At 59.9% G+C, this 11224-nt stretch overlaps 1 protein-coding gene across 4 annotated transcripts in view; it reads right to left on the minus strand.

The window, feature by feature from the left end:
• Nucleotides 1-53: 53 nt before the first annotated feature.
• NAP1L4 (nucleosome assembly protein 1 like 4) overlaps nucleotides 54-11224 on the minus strand; it is a 35155-nt gene continuing 23984 nt past the window's right edge. For 3 of the 4 annotated variants that reach the window (XM_077754649.1, XM_077754780.1, XM_077754849.1), the window contains 5 exons: nucleotides 9764-9786; nucleotides 9376-9495; nucleotides 6957-6986; nucleotides 6516-6572; nucleotides 54-1026 (listed from right to left, as the gene is read on the minus strand). In XM_077754649.1, the coding sequence (XP_077610775.1) occupies nucleotides 988-1026; nucleotides 6516-6572; nucleotides 6957-6986; nucleotides 9376-9495; nucleotides 9764-9786 (269 nt within the window). In that variant the 3' untranslated portion in view covers nucleotides 54-987. Of the gene's footprint in view, nucleotides 1027-4876; nucleotides 4911-6515; nucleotides 6573-6956; nucleotides 6987-9375; nucleotides 9496-9763; nucleotides 9787-11224 lie in introns of all 4 variants that reach the window. The other variant, XM_077754711.1, reaches the window with a different exon arrangement.

Genomic DNA, 11224 nt, shown 5'->3' on the forward strand with positions numbered 1-11224 from the left:
ACCCCCACCGCCCACCCCCCGGCCCTCCCACAGACACACTGCACAGCGCTGGATTCGTGTTTCACAACTTTAATAGAATATTCTAACTATTCTGTACAAATTGAAAACACCGTATTCAGTTACAAATGTATCGTAAGTAAGGCTGAGCACTCGACGGGCCTGGTGGCAGTGTGGGCACGCGTCCCGGCTGCCGGAGGCACGGTCACACACTCGGGAACCTCACACGCCAGCCAAGAACAGGGACGAGAGGAGCGCAGGGCCGAGGGACGGGGGTGCTGAGGAAGCGAGACCCGACATGCACGCACGAGAAGCGCCCCCCCGCACCCCCCCCCAGCAGAGCCGGCAGGACAGGGCGAGGCTGCCTCCAGCGCACCCACCGGGGGGTCCCAAGTCGCCAGTCACACACAAGGGTTCAGAGACCGTACGGACAGGCGGTGGCAGGCGCCCCGGGCCCTCACGAGCAGGAAAGAATAAATAAATACGAGGATGAAGCACGAAGACTCGCGCCTCAGGCTGGGGTGCGCTTGCCCCCCGCGCCGCCCCGAGGAAGACGGAAGTGAAGAAGGAACACTCTAAGGAGAACAGGACTCGACTCTACCGGCGCTGGGGACCGAGGACAGCACGGGACACCGGGTGGCGGGAAACACAGAGCGTGTGAGTTTCTCCAAGTGAAGGAAGAATCCAGTCCGAGTGCGGAGTTACGGCGCCTGGACGCCCCGGACCCACGTCCCCTGACACCCGGCCCTGGCGTCGACGGGCCTCCCACCGCCCCCTCCTCCCGAAGGCAGGGCCCGGGAAAGCCCGCTGCGCTGCACCCCAGGCCGCAGAGGGTGCTGGAATCAAACTCCTATTTCTGAAATGCGTTTAAGTTGCCACTGTACAGGTTAAGCAAAATAATAAGGATAAAGGAAAAGTTAACGTCAAAATCATGCACTTGAGAACGAGTCAGACGTGAGCGCCGCCGCCGCGGTCCTCGGGGCCGTCTTCTTACTGCTGTTTGCACTCGGAGGGCTGGCTGGGCTCCTTCTGTCAACGAGAGAACACAGCACTGCAGGGGGCTGCTGTCCCCAGCCGGGCGTCCCCACCCACCGGCGAGGACTGGGGACGGCGCTGTGTCATCCTCACTGAAGAACCAGCTTGTGCAGACACACTTTCCAAACAGTAACGAAGGGTCGTCTGGGGGGCGGAGCCGGTGAAGTGTCCGACTCTAGACTGAGGCTCAGGCTGTGGGATCAACCCTGTGTAGGGCTCTGCGGCTGCTTGGGATTCTCTCTCTGCCCCTTCCCTGCTCGCTCGCTCCCCCTCAAAACAAATAAACACACTTAAAAAATAATTTTTAATAGTGGTGTGCCTGGGGGCGCTCATTCAGTGAAGTGTCCGACTGCGGCTCAGGTCACGATCTCACGGTTCGTGGGTTCGGGCCCCCCGTCGGCCTCTGTGCTGACAGCTCAGAGCCTGGAGCTGCTTTGGATTCTGCATCTCCCTCTCTCTCTCTACCCTTCCCGCATTTGTACTCTCTCCCAAACATTAAAAAAGTTTTTCTTAGAATTTTTAAAATGGTAACACGAAATAAGTCAATTTCCCAGAAACCCCCTCAGTACGGCAGCCCGGTTTGTGTCAAGCCAGGCCCCGGAGACTGATCAGAACACACGGTCACAAGGGGCTCTCAGGGCCGCAGAGACTCTGCACACGTACAGGAGAGCCCGTGCTCCAAAGCTGCAAGGCAGCCCCGAGGCTTCACGGTGCCCCCCAAACCCTGCCCGTGTGAAACGGCAGCAGGCTCCCCCTTTCTGTTCCCGCCGCCCCTAGACAGGCTCAACACGGGAGACAGAACAGGAGCCGCCCTGCCATGGGCCTGAGGGCCAGGCAGCTGCGCCTGATGCCGGGCGGCCCCCGCGACGGCTCCACACACCACCCTGACCCCCCAGCCCCTCCACTAGTGGGAATCCTGCGCTTCTGGAGAAGGTGTCCGGGAGAGACCGTGAATCCCCTCGGCACAGAGGGGCACGTTCACCTCAATACAATCGACCTCCTTCCTTTATGAGCACATTTAGCAAATCCGTGCATTTGTGTGGAGGCCACGAACAGCCCGCCACACGACAAGGTGGCTAATCATCCTCAGCATATAAATTTACCAGTCGGTAGCCTACACTTCGTGGCTGCCAGGCTTATAAAGTACCCGGAATCCAACCTGGCAAGCCCACGGAGGCTAAAACCCCCTGCACTACACGGTTCAGAAGAAACTTCTGGGACAGCACAACCAACAGCTGCCACAGTTGAAGCTCCAGCTTGCTCTTCGGAAAACCACATTTAAGATCTGAAAAAAATACACGTAGGGGATGCGAAGAGACGAAACCATCACCTCGGACCCAGTGAAAGTGGAATGGAAAGAGCACAGGGACAAGGCCGGGCCCCAGCAGGTCAGGCCCCAGCAATGTGTCCAGCACTGCCCAGCAGCAGGGCCACTGTGGGGGGGGGCGGGGGGCCCTGGCCCCGGCACCCGCCCATCACACGTTCATCTAAAACACTGCTGAAAAGCCCAGGCACCAAAACAAAACACACTTGACCAGAGATCCAGGCTGGAGCTGATCAAAGCCCCACCCCGCACACCCGGGGGCGGCCCAGACTAGTGGCGGAGGCCCCGGGGCCGCAGGCTCTCCGTCGGGGGCGGTGGTGGTGGGAGGTGGAGAGCAGCAGGCAGCGCCCGTACGCGAGGGGAGGGCGTGCATTCCCACAACCGCATCTGCAGAGAGGCAGTGGTCAGAGGAGAAGGGGCCACGGAGGGGGGTGTGCAGGGGGAGAAGGCGGTGGGACGGGAGGAACTTCTATCTCTTTCTGCACACGAAGGGTTCCGCGTACACAGTGTTCTGCAGCCCTGGGTGGGATCCACTTCAGGACACGCGGTCTGAATGTTTTCGTGTGTACGTCTATGTACGTACAGGATTTAACCCGGAGAACGTGTGACCTACTTCCTTAAGACACACTCAGCTTAGGTGACAAAGGCCACTGGAGGCAGCAGGCCTCACGACAACTGAGACCAGGAGAGAGGCCAGCGGCTCCCAGGCCGGTCCCACCTCTGTGGACGGCGGCCACAGGGACACGGCTCCTCGCCTGCAGAGCGGACACAGAATGCCCAAGCTTCTGACATGAATTTTAGCAACGAGACACCAGCGGTTTTCAACCTGTGACACGGGCCAAAACCACACCTGCACCCGGCACCCTCTGTCACGTCAGAGTCTGATGACAGCTCAGCTCAGTCACTCAGTGAGTGCTGCTGATCACCAAGGGAGAGGAAGCAGGGGGCTCGAAGGCAGAGTCTAACAGCCTGAATCCTGCTTCTGCCGGAACCACCTAGAAGACAGGTTTTCAGACAACTGCCTTCTAGGAAGAGTGGAAACGTGCTACTAAGCACACAGGTGGCCAGCACCGCGTCACGGGGGCCCACAGCCCTGGGGCCCGCTTGACTATGGAGGGAACAGCACCCCCCCCCCCGGTCCCCTGAGGAGAACCTGAGGACATCGCCGCAGGAACGGCCAATACTGCTGAGGCGCTCTGGGGTTACCGGGGTGGCCCCACCCCAGAGGGTCCCTCTGTCCTGGAGCCACAGGCTGCTGGGGCGGGGGGGGGGGACGGGCACAGGGCTTGGGCGGGGCACGGCCAGCTGCCAGTCCTTCGGACAAGTGGGCGCAGTCATTCGTCCCGTACCCATCAATCATCAGACGGGACCCTTCAGACACGCAGGCCCCAAGTCCGTCTGTCCGTCCGTCCGTCCGTCCCCCTGCCCCCCGGCCAAAGCGCTTCCTTGGCCAAAAGGCATCTGTGCTTCCTTTCTGCTGTTGGTGAGAGCGAGCCCACACGAGCAGACAGGAAGGCAACGCAGACAGGTTCTCAGAGGGGCGTGGTCCAAAGGACCGTGAGGATCAGAGGGTCATCACCCGCAGCAGGAAGTTCAAGTTCCAGCTCGCAGGCTCTGCTGTGCAGACTGGGTGCTGCTGCTCAGAGCAGCGGGTGGAAGAACCCGCCTACTCCCGGTACGAACACAGCCACATGGTCTCCTTCCCCAACCCCACAAGGGAGGGAGCTGATGACTGGAGCAGAGCTGCAACAGCCCACTGCTGTGGGGGACGGGGGTGGGGACGGGTGGTCCCCAAGAGACCGCTGCTAACCCCCCCGCAGCCCCTCCAGCACCTGCTACTAACACTGCGGCAACAGAAGCCACAGCTGCGGGCACACGGCCGCGGGCACACGGCCGCGGGCACACGGGCGGCGGGCCCGTCCGGCCTCCCAGGCTGCAGCGCGCCTGAGGCAAAAGGGCGAGCAATCGCTAGAGGCACAGCAGGGAAAGGCACCGGGCTCGTTCCCGCTGCGAGGGGGGTGGCCGGTCCCAGCGAGGCCCACGTGACACGGTCTCCACCCCCCACGGCCCTCACACACGGTCCTCTTCCTGGAGGGCAGGCCCATCAAAATGGCACACCGGCCACGCCTTTGCTACTTGGTCAGCAAGGCACACGGGCCCGGTAAGCAGGAGCCAAACGGGCTCTGACAGTTTTAGAGGCACACACAACGGGGGCGCCTGGGCGGCTCAGCTGGTTAAGTGTCCATCTCTTGAACTCAGGGTTGTGAGTTCTAGCCCCGTGGTGGGCTCCGTGCTGGGTGCGAAGGCTACTTAAAAAAAAAAACAAAAACGAAAACAAAAAAGCAGCATACACAACAGACGCCTGAGCAAACACACCGTTCCGGAGGAAGCTGCGTGCCCCGCCCCGCGCACTGAGCGTGCCCGGCCTGCAGCTTCCTCTGAACACAAAGTCACAGTGAGGCACTGTCATAAAGCACACATCAGAAGACAGCATTACGAATGAATGGAATTCCACCTTACCTAGAAACGTATGAATGATTAACAAAAATTACACCTAAATGGGGAAAAAATTGAAAGGAACCGTCAGCATCAGGAAAATGAATTGCACAAAGTCATACACACGGAAACAGCCACTTTCTCTGTCACAAATGGCTGCACAGTCTCCACCATGAAACGAGGCACCCCCCACCCAGGCCCCCGTCCCCGTAAGGCCCGAACGGCCCCTGTCCCTTGTGCGCCCCCGCCTGTGCAGACCCTCAGGGGACAAATCCCTCCGCGGCCCAGACTCGGGCCCTTCGGGCTGCCCAGGCCTGCTGGTCCGGGGGCCTCATGCTGGTGACACTACTCTTTCGGCCACCGCTCTCCTTCCCGACTGACCCCACAGAGGAGAGCCACGCAGCGCCGGCCCCGACCGCCCTCCCGGGGAGGGGTTACTTGCGAGAGGATGTCCTCCCAGCGCACGGACACGGCAGGAGACAGAAGGCTCGGCAAGGAGAGAGGGGAGGACACACAACAGAAGGACGCGACGACACAGCACACAGCTCCCGCTGCCGACAACACGTGCGGCCTGGAGGCGGATGGGCCCCGAGTCTGGAAGCCGTCTCTGCAAACCGGCCCCAGTCTCTGCTCTAGAATCGCAAGGTGAGCGTGCGCGCCCCCAGCAGCGCGGCAGGGCCAGGGGTGGCTCCGCGAAGACGCACACGGCCGTGAGCTTACTGCCAGAGCGTGAGCGCCGTGGTGCGCCCGTGCGAGCCTGGCGCCTCCCTGCCTTCTGTCCCCAGAAGGAACTGGTGCCGGAAGCGCGCTCACAGACACATGTGTGGCTAACGACAAACCACGTACAGCGCTGGGCTATTACCGAAAGTTTATACACACTCCGCTCTGGGCAAAAACGGGGGACGGACGGACAGTGCCTGGTCACACGGAGACCAGTTAGCACGGGACAGGGGGCGTCGGTGCCTTGCCACCTGCCACGGACTGACCCCTAAGCTGCACATGAGCCACTGATCTCACGCTCCCAGCATGACGTCCCTGGTGCAGCCTCAGGGCCGAGTCAAAGCGGTTCTGGGTGCACAGGCCGGGTCACGTGGCAGACGCGTGCCCTTACGGGACGGGACCCAAGAGCGGGAGTCAAAGTTCAGGTCAACAGACACAAGAATGGAGCCGCCCGTTCCCCTCAACTGTCTGTCTTTTCAGGTAAAACTTCCTAGTTTATTTGCAATAGTTGGAGGTGTTTACCCACGGCTTCTGAGTGTTCTCAGCCCAAACACAATCATAACATTATGTCCACAACTTTATTACTCTTTTCATTAAAACAGAGAAATCCCGAAGCCCCTCCTCAGTACCTTTTCCAAAAACAAACACACAAAAGTTTATCGTGTCGCCATTTAGTCGTCACCTTAAAAGACCTGGAAAAAAGAGCCCGTCTCCTGAACTAGTTCATGAGAGTAAGCTCAAGAGCAAGCTGAAAAACATTTATTGGATATTAATACCTAACGCTAAGTCACACCGGAGCTGTCTGAATAGTCCCGGTTCAAGAACTTTCTGCTCTGCTCTCAGGACTGACGGGAGGACCGAGCGCCCCGCGCCCGCACTGCCTCATGGGGGCCGTCTGAACACACAGCACAGCGCCCGCAGGTGCGCGGCCCCTGACACTGACCTTGGGGTTGGTTTCGGCATCATCTTCATCTTCTCCCTCCTCATCGCCTTCTAATTCCTGCACGAGAGAGCAAGGAGGGTTGAGCAGACAGGGCTGGAGCCCCGGGGGCCCACCCGCCCCGCCCCCACTAACTAGTCCTTGGATTTACAGGGAACCAGCAGTCACTGTCTGTAACCGACTAGGTCACTTCCTCCGATACAACGGCTCATGGGTACCTTTCCCCCTCACGGATAACAGACACAAACACGCTGCTGAAGACGCAGGCCCACCTAGACCCGGGGGCCGCCCTGCCGTCCCCAAGGCTCTAACCATGTGCAGCCCTCGGAGGCGGCTCCGCACAAGCCAGATGTAACTGGTCTTGTGTTCGTGACCTCCGTGCCCTCGAGCAGAGGCAGCCCAGCGCGGCCGCAGGTTAAGGATGCTCCGCGCACCGTGTCTTACCTCCTCTTCTCCTTCCTCACCCTCTTCAAACTGAAAAAAGAAAAAGGAGACATGTTTTTAGGTCTCTGGAGCGCGAGGCCGCCCTGACCCAGACATAGTCCCCGCCAAGTGTCCCCACTGGTCAGGCCCGAGGGAAGAGGTCCGGCAGCGGCCGCTCCAGGCCTGGTTCTCAAGGGGAAGGGTCTGCTGCTGGGTATCATGGCCTCGAACCTGGGGACTAGGCTGTGGCCAGCGCCGTGGGGCTGCGTGTCCACGAGCCCACCATGCTCCCAGGACACCGGGAAGCTGGGAACTACTCGAAACTAGGCCTGAGGATGGGAGGGCGCAGGAAGGGGCTGGTCAGTATGAGAATGTACTGGGTTCACCTGGGAACCGGCTAACCGATGCAAGATGGCAGCAAAAGTTTCCTACACAGACGCGTGAATTTCCATGCCATTCTATGTCTCGTACAAGGGTAAACACTTATGTGTCCCAAGTACGATAAAAAACCTTGGTGCATAACCTTCAAAAGACTAAGGCGTGCAGAGGAGAGAGCCGCAACACCACAGCTTGCTGGTCCTGAATGCATTTCTTCCAGGTCCAAAGACCTCACTGGTCAGGCTCTCATTCAAGCTCCAAATATCAGACTCGGATCAAAAACGCAAAACAAAACAAACCTTATCGCTACTGCCTGCACGACACGATGACACATTCAGTAGACTTTTTCTTGCCGACACTTTCTTTGTTGGAGCCCGCACACATATCCTTAGTGAGCGCTCACACAGAGCTCAGGAGAGCCGGCGGGCTGCAGGGGCCCCACTCGGGCACAGGGCCCAGCGCACGTGCCTTCCCGCAGCGGCAGGGCTCCGGGCACACCCCAGTGCCTTCCCCCGCACGCGTCCCGACCAGCCTCTGGCAGGCAAAGACCCAGGTTCGGTGACTGGTAGCTAACCGTGTTTCAGCTCCGGCTGGAACCAGCCTCACACGAGGCCAAGCGCGGCTTTCCTGAGGCTCCAAGCGGACCCTCTCACTCTGGACCTGGAGGGGCTGGGGCTCCTGCTGCAAGCACACCTCGCACTCCCAAGGGGCAGCGGCTCCCAGGTGGGGGTGCGAGCCGGAGAGCGTGGAGCACCAAATCAGTCCCTCCTGGGACAGCGTGCGGTGCTTGTGCGAGGTCCCCACGCCTCTACCCAACACGTGCTCTTCTCAGAGCCTGATGGGTCACCAGAGTCCCCACCCTTAACTGCACGGTCACATGCGGCCATCGCAGCAGAGGCTGTACGGCTGCAGAGAGTGAAGTCAGGACCTGGTCCGAGCAGTCTGGGGCAGGGCTCCCTCCCAGCTCCGGGCTGCACCCAGGGCGTTGGGAGTGAGTGCGCCCAGGCAGAAGGCAAGGGTGCCGTCCGCTGTGGCTGCGTTTGAAGTAAATAATATGCAAGTGTTGCATAGTCAGGTCTGAAAATGCAGGGGTGCATGATTAGAAAAGTCTGGGAACCACTGGCCTGGAGATGAACTTTCCAGTGCATGTAGTCACTAGATATTTTTTTGGCTAAATTAAAACTAAACGTTCAGTTCTTCAGTTACCAGCAATCTCACTTATGATCTTTATGCATCGCCCCGGATGGTGCAGGCGGTGGGAACAGCTCCACCATCTCAGAAAGTCTACACCGCGTGAGCTTCAGCCATAGCGGCTCCTCGAGTGCTGACACACCCGACACGACACCAGCCCGGGATGAAGGTTAGCTCATCTTGGCCCGTCTCAGGCTGTTCAGCTGACCCCCCGTCCCCACCCACCATGCGCACAGAGGAGGACTGTGGGAAGCAGGCCTGCACTGCCCCTGGGCGCCAAGCACCCGAAACTGGATCTGCTCCTGCGCCCCCCCCCCCCCAGCCCCCGCCCTCCCAGGCCTCGGCAGACCCCTCACTCAGAAAGGAAACCTAGAACCATCTGGAAAAACCAGGAGCTCTAAAAGCAACAGGAGATACAGCATCTACAATACTTCCAGCAGCATACGACAAAACTCTATTTCCATAAACCAAGAAGACACGACGCCCCGGGCCTCCGTGGTGACAGAGAACTGTCTCCGGTGCAAAGGACAGCTCGCTAGGCTGTGCTCAAGCAGAGAGAGAGAGAAGGTGGCCCGCGTAGCCTGGCCACCCTCTGTGCAGCACGGGCTTCAATTCCTTGGGGCTGGCACACCACAGGCCAGCCGGGGCCAGCTCCGTGGACGCCCGTGCGCTGTGGCCACGCCTCTTTAAGTGACACTTTCCTCCCGTTTCAAAGTTGCCCAAAGCTTTCAGACATTGAGCAGGACTCGCAAGCACCCGGGGCCTTCGGAGGACAGGGCTGGTGCTCTGCTCTAGCCCTGCCCCACCCCTGCCCTCTGCCCCATCGCCAGGGGTGCCCCCAGCCGCCCCTCAGGGCTCCCCCCACACGTACATTGTCGTCATCCTCTATGGCCTCGCCTGTGAAGTAGAGCACGGCCCGCGGGACTATCCGCTCACGAAAGAAATGTCCAATTTCGAAGTCGGACGCTAAGGTGAATTCTGAGTCTTCATCCTGAGAGGGAAAACCTCACCGTGAACTCGTTTCTGCGGGATGAGCACCACGCCCTCCCACCCGCGCTGTGCCGCACTCTGAGCGGCCTGGAGGAGGGGACACGGGGACGCGGGGACACGTGCTCCAGCCCCGCCCCATGGTGTAGGGGGCAGAAATGCCCCCGGGCCTCAGGGAGGAGGGAGCAGGGACTAAAGGGAAAGTGGGCAACGACTGCAGACATGAAGAATTTAACAGCCGGACGGGAGACTGAGGACAACCCAAATCTTACCAGTGATTCTCCATCCCCAGACGCTAGAAAGAAAAGACAAAACACACGAATGTTACGGGGACAGCCAGAGCCTCGGAAAGGCCCCCGCAGGTGGCCCGGCGGACGGGTCAGTGCAGCAGCGCATGGCCTGGCCCTGCGCCTCTCTGACAGCCGCCCGCAACACCCGCAGACCTGCACACAGGGCCAACGGGGGGAGGGGGAGCAGCTCCAGAAGGTTCGGGTTAACAGGGGGGGAAGGCCCACCGTGTGGCCACACCCTGTGGCCCCGCCGGCCCGCACAGGACCCCACCGAGAAGAGGAGCAGCAGAGCCCCTCGGCCGGGTCCACGAGGTGTCCTTCCTGCCAAGGACTCCCTGCGGGCAGGGGGAGCACCCCACACCTCGTCAACGAGCCGCTCGGCACACAGCTATCCCAGGACCAAGCACGACAGGAAAGCCAGGGACCGAAAACTCTACAAAGCCCAGTGACGTTCAGACCCCCGACTTCAGAAGTGCTCGTTCGAGCCCCGGTCTCGTTGGGAGGCGAAGGGTGACCACGGGGTGGGAGCTGGGCCCAGCGCGCCAACACCAGCCCCGCGGCCCCAAACCCCGCGTGGACGCGCCCCACGGGCTGAGCTCCCTTGCCTTTGGGACCGTTTCTTAGATTTAAGGACAAAAAGGGCACTGGACCAGCCACCTTAGATTTCCTTCATTGCAAAGAGCATTTCACCACCAACTGTGATGCGTTCTCTTGACTTCCGTCACCACCCCGCTGTCACCTCGCACTCGTCTCTCACAGGGCTTACCACGCGCTGCGCTCCTCAGCATCGCCCCCGATGCGCCTGTCCTGTGTCTCCCGCCTTAATTAGCTGTGGACAGGGCGCCTGGGGGCTCAGCTGGCTCAGAGTTCGACTTCGGCTCAGGTCATGAGCTCATGCTGGGGGAGGTCGAGCCCCGTATCGGCCTCACTGCGGTCGGCACGGAGCCTGCCTGAGAGCCTCTGTTCTCCCCTCTCCCCTCTCCCCACTCGTGCTCTGTCTCAAAAATGAACATTTAAAAACAAGTAAGAATAAAAACAGCGGTAGGATGTGTCATTTACCCACCACAAAACATGGGTGCACAGTTCAGTGACCCTGGCCCGGCTGTAGAGTGACACGACCCCACCAACACGGTTTCAGAGTCCCAGCAGCCACCTGCCCAAACGGAGTCCACTTAATCTCATTCTAACTTTATTCAGTTGCTTAACACGCAGTGTTAAGAAGACTTCCCGGGATGGGGCGCCTGGGTGGCTCAGTCGGTTGGGCGTCCGACTTCGGCTCAGGTCATGACTTCATGGTTCGTGGGTTTGAGCCCCGCATCAGGCTTGTGCTGACAGCTCAGAGCCTAGAGTCTGCTTCAGATTCTGTCTCTATCTCTGACCCTCCCCTGCTCACGCTGTCTCTCTCTAAGAAATAAAACATTAAAAAAAATCTTTAAAAAAAAA

This window comes from Crocuta crocuta, unplaced genomic scaffold, assembly GCF_008692635.1.
Source record: "Crocuta crocuta isolate KB4526 unplaced genomic scaffold, BGI_CrCroc_1.0 scaffold653, whole genome shotgun sequence".
NCBI classification, from domain to species: Eukaryota; Metazoa; Chordata; class Mammalia; order Carnivora; family Hyaenidae; genus Crocuta; species Crocuta crocuta.